Source organism: Stigmatopora argus, chromosome 3 (assembly GCF_051989625.1).
Source record: "Stigmatopora argus isolate UIUO_Sarg chromosome 3, RoL_Sarg_1.0, whole genome shotgun sequence".
NCBI classification, from domain to species: Eukaryota; Metazoa; Chordata; class Actinopteri; order Syngnathiformes; family Syngnathidae; genus Stigmatopora; species Stigmatopora argus.
The window spans coordinates 5,828,347-5,848,082 of record NC_135389.1 but is presented as its reverse complement, the minus strand read 5'-3'; the positions used below and the strand labels follow the sequence as shown (position 1 = coordinate 5,848,082).

Here is a 19,736-nt window from a genome sequence, read left to right as displayed (position 1 = left end):
AAAAATAAAAACTATGTTAGGGGAAAATACATAATTATAAATACAAAAGATGAGAGCACACCCTAAAATGTATTTTATTTTAAATATCATTATAGTATAATTACATTAAAAACATAAAATATGTCCCTTTGTTTTAGTACAGGAGTCTACTGAGCTAATAACTGACTTGTGTTAAAAAAGAACAACAATATTTGCTTACCATCCAACTAAGTACTGTAAATAAATCTTAAATTGCTTACTGCACAGGTGGCAGTCCTAAAAAGTTTAACCTGAGATGGCAGAGGTTATTAACAACATCCAGCTAGAAAAACAGTAAAAAAAAGTATTTTTATATGTACTCAATGTATTTTCTGGACTATAAATTGATTGTTTTCCCTTTTTTTTCTTTCACATTGACAGCTACGCGATTCTGTCATGTTGTTTAGACTATAGTTAACCGAAAAACTGTTAAACTAATTTTTAGCCTGTTCAATTTTACCATAGTTAGTTTAAGGTATAATGTTTGTTTTTGGTTTCTGATAAATTAAAAACTCTTTGCTACAATAACGTGGGGAGGAGTTATTGTAACTATTTCATGACGCTCCATAAGGTCACTGTATGCCAATTGTTTAGCTTCTGCTAGATGCCTCATTACTCTTTCCTCTAGGAGTGACTTCACTTGGATAATATCTGTTTAGTGAAAGCTCACATTTGGCACACATTGAAAAGGTTCCATCATTAAAAAATATTAAGATGTGAAGAAAAAAAAACTTGACCTAATATAATTTTATATTCCCCAGAATATGTACTTTTCAGCCTAAAACTTTGAAAAGTTTTTATAAGGCACATAACTGCTGTTTATTTTGTATTTTTGGAAAAAGAAATTAGAATTCAATAGTTTAAAAAGGCAGGTCAGGTTTTTCAAAGATCAATGATCACACCTATAATTTTCATGTATCAAAAATTTGGAAAATAGTCCGTTGCGGCTGTTTCCAGGTCATTTATAGTCATCTTTTCTAGTGTTTCATACTTTTTCAGACACCTGTCGGCAAAAACTTTGAGCCTTGCACACTTTCTCAATGATGTTCATTATGTTGAATGTTTGATTTGAGAGGCATTTGTAGAGCAGCGTGCCATTTAAAATAATAACATAATAAAATAAAACAATTGCGACCCGGTGGCGCGAGTGATTAGATCGTCGGCCTCACAGCTCTGGGGTCCTGGGATCAAGTCCAGGTCGGTCCACCTGTGTGGAGTTTGCATGTTTTCCCGGCCCTGCGTGGGTTTCCTCCGGGTACTCCGGTTTCCTCCCACATTCCAAAAATGTGCATGGTAGGCTGATTGGACACTCTAAATTGCCCCTAGGTATGGGTGTGTGTGTGCATGGTTGTCCGTCTCCTTGTGCCCTGCAGGGTGTACCCCGCCTCTGAGAATACTGGGATTGGACCCAGCACCCCCCGCAAACCTAATGAGGATAAAGCGGTTCAGGAAATGAGATGAGAAACAGGAAACTGTCCTCAGGGCTGCAATGGCTAGAGAGACTTAACCTAGTGGCGGTTTGATGCATTTTCCATAAATAAGTTTTTTGGGTTAGAGAGTGAATTATAAACTGTTGAAAACATTTATAAAACTAATTTATACATTAAAATGGACATTTCTGATCAAAAGATAGGGTTACATGGCATATGGTGGAGTGATATCAGTCACCAATTAGGGCGGTGTCATTTTTTTAAATTGTGTTAATCAAACAGGTTTACTTTTTAACAAAGGTACACTGTTTATGATCAAACTATTAACTAACAATAAATAAAAATAATCTTTGCGATTGCGAAGGGGAAAAAAATTGTGTATTATTTTGTATATCCGCTGTTGCACACTAAAAAAAATGCTATGTGGAAAAGCAGCTAGTGGGCATCTTATCTTTTGGACAAATTCTAGCAGGTACATGAGAGAGATCTGGAGAGGGATTCGGAAGGGGAGAGGTCTTCTTCTGTAACAGAGGGAACCACACACAAATGTGGATACGCATTACTGTCAAACTAGCTTTATGAGAAAGATGGTTGATGATGATGCATCAATTGAGGCAAGCAAGTAGTGTTTGCACTAGGGTGTTAGATAAGCTAGGCACAAGAGTTTTAGTAAGGGTCAGAGTTATGACTGCCATGAGACACAGACAGTAACAATGTGAGAAGTACAGACGCTCCCCTACTTACGAACGCAATTGGTTCCGAGCGATTGTTCATAAGTTGAATATGTTTGTAAGTTGATTCAGTGCTATATTTTGTATTATAATTTATGTTTAAGGCCGATATAAGTATATTGAAGGTTTATATAAGTGCATTTGTATGTTTAAGGCTTGTATAAGTAACACACATTGGTTTGTACTGAAAAAAAAACATTTAATAAAATGGAGAGAATATGTACAGTACTGTAGAGAGAGAGAGAGATTTATGTATTAGAAACTGGCCAAAAGAAGCGACCTAATGACGATTGCACAGTTTTCTTCTTTTTTTCATCATAAATGATGCGGTAACACTGTATGGCATCATTCAATTGATTTGCAAACTTTGTGCAACGTTCAATATTTGGGTCCTGCTGCTCGATCTTTCTGTTTATAAATGGTACTGAATGTGCAACGCTCACCACTCACGCGCATCAAGCTTCGTTATTATTGCCACTCGTTTCAAATGAAATGGCTTGCCTCTTCCTTGCAACTCCCTCAATAGAAGCCTTTAGCTTTTTACCAACCATATTCAATATTGGATGCATGAGATATTTAATGATACAAATGAAAAAAGGTTCTTTGCACACTGGAGATACATTCACGCACTTCCGCATTGCAACGAAGAAGAAGGTAGATGCTGGGTGAGCTGAGCTCTCACAGCGCCAGGTGTCGGTATTAGCGGCGGAAAGAAGTACTACTCCGAAAAAGGCGCGAAATACAAAATTGGACTTGCGAACATTTTTGGACTTAAACGCAATTTGCAGACATGTTCGTATGTACCGTTGTTTGTAAGTTGAATGTTCGTAAGTAGGGGAGCGTCTGTATGTCAAATACAAGGTGTCATGAGTGCATGACATAATTCACACCTATTTCATCAGTATTTAATATGTGAAGACAGTCAGAACAGCCAATGGACAATTCTTGTTGCATCAAATCAGAAATTGTGCTGCATTGGAAATGTTAAAAACACTGAACAAAATGAAGTGAATGAATTGAGGTGAAAATTAAGAAAAAAGACATGGAAAGGGTGTCAGGGACAGAATAGATTTAAGTGGAGAAAAGATGCATTTATTATTCAAATTTTGACCCGAACAAACCAGTAGAATTAAAAAAAAAAAAATCTAATTTTACATTCTTTGATATTTTTTCCCCAAGCAAAAGAATATACAAACACTAGGACTTAAAACCCCCACTAATTTATATCACGTAAAAAAAGAATACATTTATTTAAATAATAAAATCAGAAATCAATATACAATTACAATTTTTGTTAAAAATATAAATCATTTACGTATGTCCCAGTGCAAAGGTAAAGCTTTTGGCATGTCCATTGCAGTCATAGTGAATCAGGCAATATGCCAAGTCACCTAGTGTAATACCTGTGCATTTAAATTTTCAAAAACATTCCACACATTCTCAACGTTAGATTCAGTCGCACTTTCCGGGTTAATTACAAGTTGCATTTCAATGTCACAATATCAAAAGTGAATCTCTTTTGACATTTCCAATCAGTTTCACACAATATTCAATTCAATTGGGATTCATTATTGACAGGGTTGAGAAATCACACGTCTGATAAAGTTCATAGTGGAAGCTGGCTAGAGCAAGCCAATTTGAGTCACAGACAAATTCAACTCTTTTCAACATCCAATAAGTGTACAGTAATACTTTGACATACGAGTGCCCTAACATACGAGGAATTTGAGATACGAATGAAATTCGAGCAAATATTTGCCTTGAGATATGAGACACATTTTGAGATACGAGCATACGAGACGCGAGAGGCTGCTTATGATTTCAGCGCACTCTTTCTCGCCGCATCTCCCTCGTGTAAAGCTCTCTACGAGCACTGGGTGGAGCGTTGGATTTTTGTCCGTTTTTTTTGCATTATTCAATGCAAAATTAAGGGAAAACAATGGGTCCAAAGCAAGCAGGTGCAATGAAGGATAGTGCAAAGAAAAAGTGTATGATGACAATCGAAAAACATGAGTGGTGTATGCGTGACGGAGCTGGCTCCTCAATTCGAGAGGAGTTTTTCAACAATATGTACCATCCTGAAGCAGAAGAATTCTATTAAGGATATCAAGCCTTCCAAAGACTAACCATAATTTCCAAACTGCCCAGTGACATTCATAACGAGATGGAGAGCCTTCTTTTAATATGGATAAAAGATAAACAGTTAGCAGGAGACAGCGTGACCGAGTCGATAATGAGAAAAACCCAGCGGAATTTACATGAATTTAAAAGCAAAGCAAGCATCTGAAAAACGGGCGTCTTCAACACCACCAGAACCCTTCAGTTAAGTTAAATTTATATTTACGTACTTTATGTTGCGAGCGCATTGCCGTCCAACAAGTGTCTCATTTTCTCTCTCTCTCTCCTGCGCGCACCTCGCGTTGTACTGAATAATGTCTCATTTTAGTATTAAACATCATAACCACTAGTTTTTGTTACTGTGTTAGTAGATGATGAATTACAACCAATATAAATGTTTTTCCATTGTAATATCCTGTTTTTTGGTGTTTTCCAGAGGATGGGAATGAATTAATTTGTATTTAGTACATTTCTATGGAAAACGTTGATTTGCGATAAGAGTAAATAGACATACGAGCTTGGCCCCGGAACACATTAAGCTCGTATCTCAAGGTATTACTGTATCTGCATACATTAAAGCAGACTAAAAATTTCATCAAGGGCAGTTGGATGAAGTTAAATAGCGGCAATAATATTAAACTAATCACGTGTACTTTGCTTCATGAAATCCCCTTGGTAAAAAAAAAAAAAGATCCAATAGGGCACTTTGAATGACTATATAAACGACAATGCCAGATGACTCATCATGCAGTGCAAATGGAGCACATTCTTATTTGAGCCCTTATCTACTGTATTTCCCCAGCTTCTGTATATGAATTATAGGTTGATAAACTGCTCCTGAACTAGCTGAGGTTCCTGACTGATTTGTCCAAGCACCTCTTGCATACCAGAAAGCAGAGAACAGCCCATGCTCAGTAACTCGTACAAGAAAACATAGTCATGTGGGTAGCTTCTGACATGATTAGCCAGAGCTGTCAGAGACTCACGCACACAGCCCAAAAGACGTCCAGGAATCACACACACAGCCCGGCTGGCATGCCTTGGCCAAATGAGGCCTCGCCAAATCAAGGAAACCAGAGTACCTGAGGGTTGTGTCTGGATGCTGCTGGTTACAGAGTTTCTCCCATTGTCTCGCACCAAGGCTGTGACATGGCCGTGGTTCTCCTGCACAAATCAAATAAATGCAGGATTATAACATTGTGTTGCTATATTTATACATATAGTCTCTTTGTGTCTTCACACGTTTACAATCATGGCTTGTTTGAAGTCCCCAGCCTAAAATAGAGTGGCTTAATTGTTCACCAAAAATGTATGCAAACTTATGCACACTTTAAAACTATAAGAACAATTTCCCCAATTTGGCACGCTTTAAACCAGGGGTCTCAAACTTGCGGCCCGCGGGCCAACTGCGGCCCGCGGGACGATAATTTGCGGCCCCCGTCTTAATATGAAATATCGATTTTTTTTTTTAATTTTTTTTTTTTTTTTTTTTTTTTTTTTTACCCCTTTCCCCATGATGGCGCCGTTTAAGTGGCAGCCAGTGGCAGTAGCTCTGTCCACTCATGTTTTTCTTGTTTTACAGCATGTTTTACATGAAAAATTAGAGGGAACATTGACATGCACCTGCTTGTGGCAGGTGTGATACTGGTGTGCCGATAGCGAGCAATGATGATGTCGTGACCGGATGATTCGCCTAAAGACGTTTCGCCGACGGACGTTTGACAGACGGACAGGTCGTACTAGTATTTGTTAGTTTAATGATTAAATACAAATACTAGTATTTGTATTTAATCATTAAACGCTGTTTTCAGCTGGATTTGACCGAATTTGAGAGCATTTTGAGCCGTTTGGCGAATGGACGTCTATAGACGTTTTTTTGCCTCCATCGCGATATCATCCAGTATTTGTATTTAATCATTAAATGCTGTTTTAGGATGGATTTGACCCGATTGCTGTCATTTTACGGCTCGGTTCTGCTACATCTGCCTGCCCAAGAGTGCTTATTCCCGGACTGCCATTGATGGTAGACGAACATTGATTTTTACTATAATTTGGAAAACACCGGCGGCGGGCCGGATTAAAAATCCTAACGGGCCGTATATGGCCCGCGGGCCGAGGTTGAAAAACTTGTACACACACGATCCGGCGGGGCGAGCGTTCGAATCCCGTTTCGGCGAAACCTCCGTTCGGCCGAATGAACGTTCGGTGGAACGTCCATTCGGCGACCTGCCCGTCTGTCAAACGTCCGTCGGCGAAACGTCTTTAAGCGAATCATCCGAGTACCGATGATGTCGCTCACACTGGTACTCAGTGCGCTCAGGGAGGTTGTCTTTCTGCTCAGACCAACAAAAAATTAGAGGGAACTTTGGTTCGGAGCTGAATGAACCAATCACGGTGAGGTATACGGCTCTGGAGGGCGGGACATCGGCCGGGCTGTCCAGTGCCTCGCTCACTCACTCATTCATTCCTCCAATCAGCTGGGCGGAGGAGAAGCCGTGAGGCCGATCACTCCGCTCGGCGCGCACACTCCTCCGCTGCTCTCAGCATAGAACTGAATGTGGCGCTATGATCCGTGATCCAGCCTGTGTCAGTGTCTGTAGCCATCTCCGCGATTGAAACGGAGAGCGAAAGTGCACATGCGCCACAAACCCGCGCGACTGAATGTGAAAGATCAACCCGAGACTCATTCCAAGTGGAAAAACATATTACAGAGCCCCAGAGATGTCTCTTTCAAAGCCTGCCGTGAAGAGAAAGGTCGGTGATGAGCACAGACAGTTTCAAGAAAAGTGGGGAGTGCAATATTTCTTTGTTGAACACAGGGGCACCCCGACGTGTCTCATTTACACTGAAAAAGTTGCGGTGCACAAGGAATACAATTTGAAACGTAATTGTACTATGAGACATGCTGAGGAGTACGAAAAATACCAGGGAGATGAGAGAGCCAACCAGGTTGCCAGTCTTAAAACACGTCTTCTGAGGCAACAGGATCTCTTCAAGAAGGCTACCAAAGACAGTAATGCAGCAGTCAAAGCTAGCTACGCCGTTTGTGAGTTGATTGATCCTGTGCTAAGTGATCCCAAATGGCTCATGGACTTGGCTTTTCTTGTTGATATCACACATGAGCTTAATGTACTGAACAAGAAGCTACAAGGCCAGGGGCAACTTGTCAGTGCTGCCTATGACAACGTGAGAGCATTCTGCACTAAACTTGTGTTATGGAAAGCCCAGCTCTCTCAGACAAACCTTTGCCATTTCCCAGCATGCAAGGCTCTCGTGGATGCAGGCACACCATTCAGTGGTGAGAAGTATGTTGAGGCCATTTCGAAGCTACAGGAGGAATTTGATCACAGATTTGCAGACTTCAAGACACACAAAGCCACATTTCAAATTTTTGCGGACCCCTTCTCCTTTGATGTGCAAGATGCCCCTCCTGAGCTTCAAATTGAGCTCATTGACCTGCAGTGCAACTCTGCACTCAAAGCCAAGTTCAGGGAGGTGAGTGGAGAAGCAGACAAGCTTGGGCAATTTTTGAGAGAGTTGACCCCCAGCTTCCCTGAACTTTCCCGAAGGTTCAAGCGGACCATGTGCCTTTTTGGGAGCACATACTTGTGTGAGAAGCTCTTCTCCACCTTGAACTTCAATAAGTCCAAGTACAGGTCCAGACTTACTGATGAGCATCTTCAAGCTCTACTGAGGGTCTCCACTGCTTCCTCCCTCAAGCCAAATGTGACTATGTGAGAAGAAGCGCTGCCAGGTCTCTAGCAGCAAGGAGTAGGCAAAAGAAGCCGTGTTCAGAATATTTCATGTTCAATGTTCCATTCAAGTTCAGAAAGTTAAAGGTTAAAGAGCTGTTAATACAGACATTTGAAACGGAATAAAAATAATTCATTTTCTCTACTTAGCCAGCCAGTGTATATCTACTGTATGCTCATTAGTATTATTTGGTTTTATATTACTGATTGATTTTTTTTTTATTCATCTTTAAGTTAATTTATTTAATTCATTATTTTTTGTTAAAAAATAAAGATATTTGATAACGTTGGAAAGTTTTATCAGTGCTTTTCTTGTGGAAATCCTGATGCGGCCCAGTCTCACCCAGACTCGGCCTCTAGCGGCCCCCAGGTAAATTGAGTTCGAGACCCCTGCTTTAAACTGTCAAGCTCCCGTTCCTCCCTTGTGAGAAAAGGGATATGATATAGTAGTAATAGTAACACTCAACATAAAATGCAAGTAGAACTGGTGAGAAATCACAAATATTGGTGACGATTGGCATTACATATTAATAAAGGCCACATCCAAAATGCACTGTCCAGCACTGAAAAATATAAGTCACAGTTTTTCATTTTTCCTGTGTATATATTCGTATATTTACTATTAAAATGTCCTGAGAATCTGCTAGATGTACAGAAGCAGCGTTAGCGCTGTACAGTGGTACCTCGTCACACGACCGTTCGTCATACGGAATGCTCGTCTTACGGGGGAAATTTCGATCGAATAATTCGCCCGTGATGCGGTCAAAGTTTCGTGATGCGACCAAGCCAGGTTGCCATGGCATTTTTTTTGGCATATCTTTCGTGTATAACAATATTTACGAGCACCGGATGAGCTATTCAGACCAGGAAACGCACAACGCGCATGCGCGGTGAAAAGAGGGCTTTCTGGGTAATGAAGTATACTCGTGCTCGCAAAAGTATCCCCGGTAGCAACTCTATCATAGGCGCCGTTCGAGGGGATGCGAACACAGATGCTACAAGCTAAAAGGAGCCGCTAGCCAGCGCCCCTGAAGCTCCCATGAGCAGCGGGGCGATCGCTGATAAAAGACTCTGCTCGTTGGCTGCTCATAAGAACATCGGGGGCACTGGCTCGCAACAGCATCCCCGGTAGCAACTCTATCATAGTCGCCGTTCGAGGGGATGCGAACACAGATGCTACAAGCTAAAATGAGCCGCTAGCCAGCGCCCCCGAAGCTCCCATGAGCAGCGGTGCGATCGCTGATAAGACTGCTTGCTGCTCGTTGGCAAGTGGTCGTGCGTTCTCCGATTGTGAGGACATTTGTGTGCATCATTTTCGGAATATTTTGAAGGGAATAGTACGACAGCAAACAGCCCATCGATAGCGAACGTGAGGGTGGAGTGTTTGTTCTGTTTACGAGTGCGTTGTGTGGAAGAAAAAAAAAACCGAAGCCCCTCTCCCCTCGGCGAAATCCGGCCAATTTTAGTTAGATTAAACACTTTATTTCTATTAAACCACTCGTTATTTATTACTTTGTCAATATATGGCGAATTATAAGAAATAAAACATTTTTTTTCAATCCAATATCCTGTTTCTGGTGTTTTTTTCAGAGAGTTGGAACGAATTAATTTGTTTCCCATTCATTTCAATGGGAAACTTTACCTCGAGTTACGAGTAACTTGTCATACGAGCTCAGTCCCGGAACGGATTAAGCTCGTATCTCGAGGTACCACTGTATAAGGAAACCCAATTGTGTTCACAATTAGTCATTTAAACTAGCACACTAGTTAATGTAAGTGCATGCATGATATAAAACACACAAAGCTCACAATATAAAAGTGAATTCAATTTTACTGTTAAATAATGTAACTTGAGTATACTTCAATAAACTGATCTGGGCATGTTGCATATGAATTCTGAGTTTAGGGCAAGTACCCCGACGTGCCAATGAAGACCTGCACTCAATTAAAAAAATATAATGCTCACTTACTAAATAATTGCATATCATTAGCGGCGATAGATATCTACTTCATTTTGAATGGGAGGGCTTGCAACATTCCCAGTCATCTGACTGTCAATGGGACTGAAATGGGATCACTCACTGCCAGACCTCTCAGTTCCAATGAATTGAATGTCCATCAGTTTAATCGACACATTAGATCAGGGAACTTATGGCTTGGAGCCATATGTGGCTCTTTTAATGGGTGCATATGGCTCTCCGCTAACCTATGAACTTAAGTATGGAAACTGCAGAGTCCCAAACGCACCAATAGGAGCGTCATGTCAGCTCTGAGGCGCCGACACTACGTCTTGCGCCATTTTAATAATATATTTTTTCATTACTCTTCTGCATGCATTCTCTCATTGATACTCATTGAATAGCAACAGCGTAACAATGATGTCAAAATAATTCAGACTTTTCAGACTTTAAAAGTGGAGGTATGACCAAAATGCACAAACATTCATATATTTATACTTTTAAATTCTGAGTGCGACTCCCAAAGAATAACTTTTAAAAATATGAACTGTTTTGGTTCTCTCTGTCAAAAACATTCCCGATCCGTACATTGCATGTACAGTGGTGTCTCTACTTATGAATTAACTTTTCAGTTTATGAAACCCTTTGATATGCAAATTACTGTTATAATGTACAAAAACAAGCTCCAAGTTACAAAATCCGCCAGAACAGCAATATATTTCCTGTATCTGTTATTTTATTCTGAAATGGGCATGGTACTGTTGTATCCTGCTTGACAATCTCACTACATTCCACTGGCCTTCCATTGGCTGTCTCACAAAAACAACTCTGTTTTTTTATTTTATTGTGTGTTGTTTATAAGTGTGGTTGAAGCAACTTTGTTATTTTTTTTAAATTACTGGTGCGAATGAAATGAAGAAGCGGGCCCTGTATCATCCATGACTGATATTGCGAGGCAGTACAACCATAACCCACCTCCCATTGCCACAATATTGAAACAGAAGAAAGTATTAAAAGGGACGACACCTATACTGAAACTTGATGGTGAGACTGTTACTCCCTTGGACAGAGAAGGAAAAAAAAATGCAGGATATACAGTGACAGTGTGTGATTATTTCTGAAGAAGTAGTTATTTAATGCTAAATTGTTTTGAATTCATAATTTGAAGTGAATGTCTGCTTTGGTGCATATGTTCGCGTCCTTAGTTTGTTGTCTAATGTTAGCTTTCTCCTTATACTTATGCACCTGCGCAAAGAGAAAATGTTTTGCATGCTTGTTATTCATTTTAATACATTAAATTACTTCTCTCATTTTTGTGTTTCTCACATCTTTTATACAAAAACTAAGACACTATTTTTAATTGATTTAGTTGGTAGTTTTTTGATTATCATGGAACGAATTAGAGAATTTACATCAAATACTCTATTTACAGAAAATCCACGTTACGAAACAGGTTCTAGAACCAATTAATTTCGGAAGTTGATACCACTGTATAATGTATGATTATCAATGGTGAGATGTCCATCAATACACAATATACACATTTAGCAAAAATCCACAGAAAAACTGCAGCATTTACCTTTCTTTTCCTGAAGTGTGCATTGGACTGGTATTGGGTATAGTGCATCTTACAGTAGAATTTAGCTAAAAGAAGAATACAAACATTCTCAAATACACATATTTCACAACCAGACAATATATTTTAGAGTTAATGTGACTCAAGCATACACTCATATGAGCTGAAAACGTGTCCGCCTAGACGGAGGGTGCAGTTACAGATATGACAGCGGAAACATTCTCGGTGGAAGAAGTAACCCTCAGCACTCAATCTCTCCATTACATATACCCGCTTAGAGCAGAAGTGGCAGATATCGCTGCCCCCAAATCCAGAGTGAAATTCTTTACGGCCAACAAGCTGTGAAAAGTAAAAAAGAGACGGAAAAGAGTAGAGTGACATTGTTTCTTTGACACCACAAGAATATTAAAGAAATTACACACACAAAATTAAAGATGAATATTATTCCATGTCCAATATTTGCATGGACCTACATGAAAAAAACTTTGAAAAAGAGCATTATATCAGTAAAAATTACAAACCTTTTCATTACTGGAGTTCTTTTCCCATGAACATACATCAGGAATAAAAAAGTTGAACCAAAAATATATTAGAAAAAACATAAAGGGCTGTTTAGTAGAATTCATTCACAGAACACAAATCTCACAATCACCATGAGTATCAAAGATGCAGCCAGCAAACAAGTTGGACTGAATTGCAATGGTAGTGATGTTATGAAAGGCAATAAAAAAGGCAAAAAAAAAAGCTGCAAAGGCAAATCTGGCAAGCAAATTGAAGAAAAAAAACAAAGGCAAAAAAAAAACATGCAGCAGAAGGCACACTGGTGCATATTATAGGTCTCTTTCTTATTTATTGTTTTAAATATTTTGAATCGTAAAAATTGTCCATGTGCACCTGACCAGACTTAAAACTGAAAAATCCCTCCAAAAGTTTGAGTCTAGAATAGAAATCTAGGAGGAATACAGGTCATTGTTTTAAAGCTCAGTTGCATTGCTAATACAGGGAGTACAGAATTATTAGATGAGAAGTTGTATTTTTGAGGATTCATTTTATTATTGCACAACAACCATGTTCTTAATGAACCCAAAATATTCATTAATATCAAAGCTGAATATTTTGGGGAGTTGGAGTGGGGGTTTTTAGCTATTGAAGGGTGCATTTGAAGACATAAGAAAGTTCAGTACCATGAAAAGAACTCAGCCCAGCTTGCATAATCATCAGCAAAACTGCTGATAACCCCAGCATCAGCAGCTCCCCAGTTGTCTACAGGGTTGAGTCAGCATGAACATATCCCTGAGCCTCTCATACATAAACTGGCCCTTTCTTCCCATCGGGACCCTCAATGAGATAGAAGCCATTGTTTGGATCGCATTGATGGTCAAATAGTGCTATGTCTAATTCATCATAATATTTAAAACAATGTCTGATTCATCATCATCCGATTTATCAATCAATCGATTCCATTCTTCTTGAGTTATTTTTTCCAAGTGTGAGCACCGGCTCTGGTAGAACGGGCTCACGCGCGCCATCTGGCGGACAAAGACAGGTTTGATGTCTCCCATTAAAACGGCTGCGGAGAGGAGTTTTTCACCAGCAGAGGGCAGTTTTTCACTGGGATTTTGGCATAAAAGTGAAGACCTCATGAATAACGCGCACCCAAACTTTAGACCAAAGCCCTTCTCATTACAGAGAAGTACATCACGTTTCGAGCCTATACAGCTTGGAGTGAGAGAACGTGCATAAAGAGGATGATGTGGTTAAAATATTCATTTGCTGAATAATTCTTCACTCCCTGTACATTATCGTTAGGTGAGCATGAAGTTGGTTCTGTATGCATGCAATGATGAGAAGACACTTCCCAAGATAGTTTTGTTACAAGTGCTGATATTTTTTGGGGGAAAAGTTAGTAGCTTTTCAGTCGAAAGAGCAGGAAAGGCAATGAACCTGAGTGTTACATATCCACTCCCATCTTACCATAGCAGCACCGGGCCTGTGATCTGTCTCATAGAGAATGGCCAGTTTTTGAGCTTTAGCATCTATTGTTGATGAAACTTTTCCAACTGTACGCTAATATTGCCACCAAGAGAAACGCAAGTACAAAAAAAGAGAAAAGCAGAGCATTCAGAAAACAAAGTTAAAGAGAGGAAAAAATATCAATTTCATTTCTCTTAATTAACGTGGATTGAGGGTGTCTGGATTATTCTCTAGTACCTCTTTACTGTAGCTCGGAGCTCCTGTTGGACAACTCTCAGAGCGAATGAATGATTTTCGGATGACTCCTTTAGAGTCTTCAAGACCATAACTTCTATTGAGCTAAGACATACAGCAGGGGGAAGACCAACCAATTAAAATGTGTTGGTGCTGATTCCAAGTAGTAAACTGTATTTTTAAAATCATTTCTTAGTAGTTTTAATGTGCCTTGAATGCTGTTTCTTTCCATGCAAATCTTTTGGCACACATCTGTTACCTTTACATTACTGCCACATTTGTTGCTCTCTGATACCTCATGGGCAGTATTGCAGAATTGTTGGGTTTCAACACTGTGCTGGAGACTCTGTTCTGTTTCTTTAACTTCCTTCATCTCTACAAAAAGTGGACCTGAGGAGAACTTGATTTCAAGTTGTGAAGATTTAGCATTTCTGCTCTCATTAGAAACTGGTATTTCAATTGAGATATTTCCATTTCTAGACAAGGATTCCATGTGACAATTTTGCTGTGGAGGAATAGGGGAGTCTTTCATGTGCTTGCAGGGTGGAGAATTAGAGGAAAAACAGGCCTGGGCTGTGGGGTCAGGGACAGGGTGGACCACTGGGTAGATGTTGGTGTTTTTGGATAGAGGAATAGGTAGGATAGAAGTGGATAGTTCAACCTGGAGAAGAGTCAGACATTTAAAAGGTGAAGTAACGCAAGGACAACCACAAACTACATGATGAGCTGAACCTGTGATTCAGGAATAGAGGAAGAATGAACAGGAGTAGGTTTCCTGGAGCCAGTTAACAAGGATGAAAGGACGACAGCTCGTTCCTTTATAGTCTTTTGACCAAACTGTCTAGTAGAAATATTTTCAGATTTAATCTGGAGGGTCGGGAAAAAAGAGGCAGAAATGATCAAGAACATGGAAATATATTTAAGATGCATTTTGTCTTGAATAATATAAACTTAATTATTAGGTGGAGCTCTGTACTTTAAATACCAGTACAAATATTCACCTGTTGTATTTCCTCCTCTGACTTTTGTGAGGAAAATTCAACATCCAACAGAGCAGGGGCTGAACAATGGCTGGCTTTAGGAATAGAAGAGGTGCATTCTGGGTAGAGGGGTTTAGCACTCGCTGAGCACAATGGGCTTTTGGAGTGTGAGATTGAAGGAGAGCAACTGGTGCTTATACAATGAGAAGGGGTGGGAGAAACAAGGAAACTGCTTGGTGGAACCACAGAAGCAGGATTTTCCAGTAAGCGAAGGTAGATGGAGGGCTGAGGAGATGGAAGCGAAGACACAGGGAGCCAGAGGAAATTGAGTGACAACTATATATGTATTGAGAATTAAAAGCTGAAAATAAATCAACCATAAATACATGTTGCATACAGCAACAAATACAGGAGTACAACTTTTGCACACATGCAGTACAGTACATTCATTCATCCTCCATAAACATTTCTATTGTCACATATAACGAAGAATAAAGATATTTTCCTGTCGGGAGTATACCTGCCATTTGGATTTTAGGTTGCGCAAAGATGAAGGAGTTGAAGTGGAATGATGAGCATCCTTAGGTTTTGCAAAGCGAGGATTTTCACTCTTCCCCACGTCCTGCTCATTTAAGAGTGGAGGTGGAGTGGAGGAAGGTGACAAAGGTGAAGCAAAGGATATGCTGTCTAGTTCATCCTCAGGCTGATTAAAGAAGGAATGAGGAAAAGGAAGTAAAAAAAGGGGGAAATAAAAGGGTTGAAGAAAAAGTTCCCTATAAGCGTCCCTTGTGTTCCAAAATATTTATTAATCCCGTTCTAAATTCCAGTGATTCCCAACCACTGTGCTGTGGTACAATATAGTACCATGAGAGAGCATCAAACGGATTGCAGAAAATCAACTATAATTCAAGTTAATTGGTTCTAAAAACATTTACTACAGCAACTCTTCAGTTTATCTTGCTATGCTAGCCGTGTATCGGGTTAGTCTGGTGAAGATTGATTTAATTCTACATCACTTAATGTCATTAGGTGCAATGTATGTGTACCCACCTATTCTGCTATAATAGAATAATCAGACTGAGTAGCCAGATTTAATAATTATAACAATAATAATAATCGGACATGGGCTTTGTCATCATCATTGACTCGACAAAAAGCCTAATTTTCATCATACCCAGAAACTGCGTATGGCGAAATTGGTAGTGCTTCTCCATAAGGTGTGTTTTCCCGGCAAAAGACCCAAATAAGTGATAATTTCGGACTCGTAATTTGGCATCTTCTACAAGATAGCACCTTTAAAATCCAGTGATTTCCAACAACTGTGCTGTGGTACAATTTAGCACTAAGAGAGACCATCAAATTGGTTGAGGGAAATCATCGAATTCAAGTTAATTGGTTCCAAAAACTTTTACTACAGCAACACCTTAGTTCATATAGCTATGCTAGCAACAAATCAGGTCATTCTGGTGAAGATTGATTCAATTCTTTATCACTTAACACCAGATGCTGCAAATCTTGTATATCCACCTATTGCCATTTCTACAACAGAATAAACAAACTCTGATTCATTTAGATCAGTGAAGGATGGCTATCCTGATAGAGACTGTCTATTTTTATTCAGAGAATAATTGAGAAGCACTGTTTTAACCTGAATGTAATCAATAGGGTAACTTCTTATTCAGTAATGCTGCATAATTAATGAAAAATTGGTGTATTTGAATTTACTTCGATTGTGCCACTAAATTCAACATTCTAAGATTAGAACAAAACAAAAATGTCCCTCTTGCGATGAGTCACAAGTTTAATTTTGCTCTGCAGCTATGCTTATTTTTCAAAACACTCAAATCTCAAATTATATTTTAACCTTGAAATACATGGGAAAAAAGATCCTTTCCCCATTCATTATGAGTTCATTCTGATGGCCCTGCCTTTTTCATCCAGACATACCAAGTATCACATAACTGATCAATCTTTAAATGCCACGTCACTAATACAATGTAGCCCTGAATTACACTCTTTTCCTGGATTATGATTCTCTGTTGCCTGAATATTTTCAGCATCAAATGCAGAAAGAGCACGGAAGGATTTAAAAAAAATGTGACTCAGATGTTTAATGTATTGCATGTAAATATCCGACCTTGCCATGCGTTTTTTCTGCAGCGTTCTCCTCAAATTTGGCCAAAAGCTGTGTTGCCATGGATCGAACCCGGTTCTCCTGCAGTTTCCCATCCTCACCTGCTGAGGGCGCACTGTGACAGGATAACTGCCACCCATTGCAGTGCAAGGGAACACGAAAGATTATGTAGAAGCATTTTTACATGTAATGAAATATGTGATGGATAATGTGATAAAAGTGATGAAAAAAAACAACCTACCTCTGTGAGGTAGCCATTACCCTTTCTTCTTCTCTTATTTACTGAATCTTCATCCGTTTTTTTGTCGTCCTGCGAGAACAAGCACATCCACTTTACAACAACAAAAAAAGACAAGTTACGGCTTTGAACTTTGGTTGAGATGTTGAGTCAGCAAAATCCATGTATTAAAGATGAGACTACAATCCTGATGCTTGGATTAATGAAAAGGCAAAAAGCAGATGTGGTGTGAAGTGATAAGCGGATCAATCATTTTAAAAATAAAAAGTTATAATGTTCAGCAATATATTACAATACCTTAGGTATCCTTTTCCTGGGCTGGCTGAGGTTGCTTTTTGCTGGCTGTTTTTCACTATTCTCATCGCTTTCTTTTTCTCCTGAAAGAGCACAGTGGGTTCATATTGTTAAATCTTATGTGATTTAAAACGCAAGAAATCCTTTATTAAACAAACTATGGGACATAACTTTTTTTGCGTTTACAAGTTCTGGTGGAAGATAGTAACCAAAAAAGTAAAAAACTGCAGTTGAAAGTAGTGTCGTATGTCACTTTAATTACTTCCCCAAATACTACAGCAATACTTTACCTGTTCTTCCTGCATGCTAGTGAAATTATGATCAGTATTTGGATTTTTGTTTGTTTTCACCATTATGAAACTTGATGTAACTCATTCGACATTTAACAAATCCCACTACGAGAATCACTCAAAGAAATATAACCTATCTTTGAGGCTATCAAAACATCAAATTACGCATTTACACGCAAATCCACTTAAAAAAAATGCAGACAGCGCGCTAGTGCTTGTTGAGGAAAAAGCCCAGGGGGGGGTCAGGCGAATCCAGACTAGTCCATTTTTCATTGTTTTAAACTAATGCAGCTGCATTTTAAAAAAAATGAAGCATTTCCACCAAATATTAAAAACAAAAATGTATCTAACTATTATGATGCCCACCTTTTCATTATAAAATAAAAGGTACAATGCTCAAATGAGGCAACCTGGTATTAACTGAGAACATTTTTAGATGTCAATGTATTAATCTGACCTTTTTTGTTTCCTGGAGAGCTCCTGAAGGCTTCGTAAAATTTGGAGAGGTATAAAACCATTAGCAGTTTGTCTGGTTCTACCTCAGCCGCCATCTCCTTTCCAGTCGTCACGGGCTGAATCCCAAGGTGTTGCTCGGCCACATCAAAGGCCAATTGATTGTTTGCCGCCACATCAATCTCATTAAGGGAGTTATAGTCACTAAGTAAACGGAGGACAAAGATAGGTTTGAAAATTTAACATAATTGTGATCTTTTTTTTTAAACTTTTTTTTAAAATCACGTATATACGTAGACATTTTTACTGCAATAAAAACCATACTTATGAAACGCAACTTGTACTTACAGTTGGGCTCAGCTAAAATTACATACACAAATAGAATTAGAGAACATTTGGCAATGCTTTAGAAAATCTGATGTTTTTGGGGTACTTTCATAATATCATATAGTAAAGGCAAATGGTCCCAAACAAGTTTAATTATCTAGACAAGATTTAAAAGATATTATATGGTTCCTTTTGAGATTATAGGCAAAGGTCCAGTGAAGATTGTTTGGGATGCGAAGTAAAATCCTTGTTTTGCTACAGCTGAAATACAGGCTTCAGAGAAAAAGAAAAAAAATGGTGTAGCTGTTTCAAAATGCACTATGAGAAGATGCTTAAACAAAATTACAAAACAGCCTGCTTAAATACATCTAACAGCATTTAGACAAACCTCCACATTTCTGGAACAGTCGTTCTGAATGTTAAGAGCACTGAACTTTATGATCACCAATATCCAAGTTTTATTCACATAAATAATCCTATGTTGGAATTTAAAAGAAATGGAATTGGACTGGTCACACTACATAAAAAAAGTTGAAAAAAAAATCAGATATGTGGCACACAGGCAAAGAAATTAGAATTGACCTGTACTAGTGTGAACGTAGCACAAATGTCTCGTGTTATGAACCTGTTAAGATTCAGTGTATGCATTCTTACATGAGTTCAGGCCTCTGTCTATGAATGAGGGCACAAAGTGCAAGGCCGCTCCTCCAGGAAGATGTTAGATTAGTGATGTTGACGTTTCTGTACCCATGAGTCTGTTTCTGACACCATGTCAGTAGCCGATCAGGGCGCACTTCAGGCCCTGCACGAGAGGAAAAAATCCTTACATTACTGATTCTACAATATGATGCAAATGTGTCTGGTCAACCTATTCCGTAATATTCTCGCTGCTTAAAAAAGCACTTTTAAACATTAAAGAATACAGAAACATTACTTAGTTGTACAGTAATTCCTCAAATATCGCGGTTAATGTAGACCAGACATGGCCACGATAAAAGAAAAAACGCGAAGTAGGATCACCCCATTATAACTAGTTTTTTTTCTTCAGTGCCGAGTCCTAGCAGCAAGCTGAAGACGGGAGTGGCTTCCGCCTGCGAGTTTCAGCGTGGATTTTCACATTTTTATGAACTTAAAAAAATAAAAGAATAAATAATTTGTTTCCCCAGAAAAAAATCCAATGTAGTAAAGCCGCAAAAGTTGAAGTCGCGATATTCGAGGGATTACTGTAC

At 39.0% G+C, this 19,736-nt stretch overlaps 1 protein-coding gene across 4 annotated transcripts in view; it reads right to left on the bottom strand.

Moving 5' to 3' along the window:
- Window positions 1-19,736, bottom strand: part of LOC144070946 (F-actin-monooxygenase mical2b-like) — a 54,318-nt gene that overhangs the window by 11,021 nt on the left and 23,561 nt on the right. For 2 of the 4 annotated variants that reach the window (XM_077595527.1, XM_077595528.1), the window contains exons 12-26: window positions 19,162-19,309; window positions 18,185-18,384; window positions 17,441-17,520; window positions 17,147-17,215; window positions 16,909-17,034; window positions 15,292-15,474; window positions 14,793-15,056; window positions 14,524-14,658; window positions 14,051-14,452; window positions 13,795-13,896; window positions 13,558-13,650; window positions 12,105-12,122; window positions 11,736-11,922; window positions 11,587-11,651; window positions 5,380-5,461 (exon numbers count right to left, since the gene is read on the bottom strand). In XM_077595527.1, coding sequence (XP_077451653.1) covers window positions 5,380-5,461; window positions 11,587-11,651; window positions 11,736-11,922; window positions 12,105-12,122; window positions 13,558-13,650; window positions 13,795-13,896; window positions 14,051-14,452; window positions 14,524-14,658; window positions 14,793-15,056; window positions 15,292-15,474; window positions 16,909-17,034; window positions 17,147-17,215; window positions 17,441-17,520; window positions 18,185-18,384; window positions 19,162-19,309 — 2,154 coding nt within the window. The remainder of the gene's footprint in view (window positions 1-5,379; window positions 5,462-11,586; window positions 11,652-11,735; window positions 11,923-12,104; window positions 12,123-13,557; window positions 13,651-13,794; window positions 13,897-14,050; window positions 14,453-14,523; window positions 14,659-14,792; window positions 15,057-15,291; window positions 15,475-16,908; window positions 17,035-17,146; window positions 17,216-17,440; window positions 17,521-18,184; window positions 18,385-19,161; window positions 19,310-19,736) is intronic. The other 2 variants (XM_077595529.1, XM_077595530.1) reach the window with 2 other exon arrangements.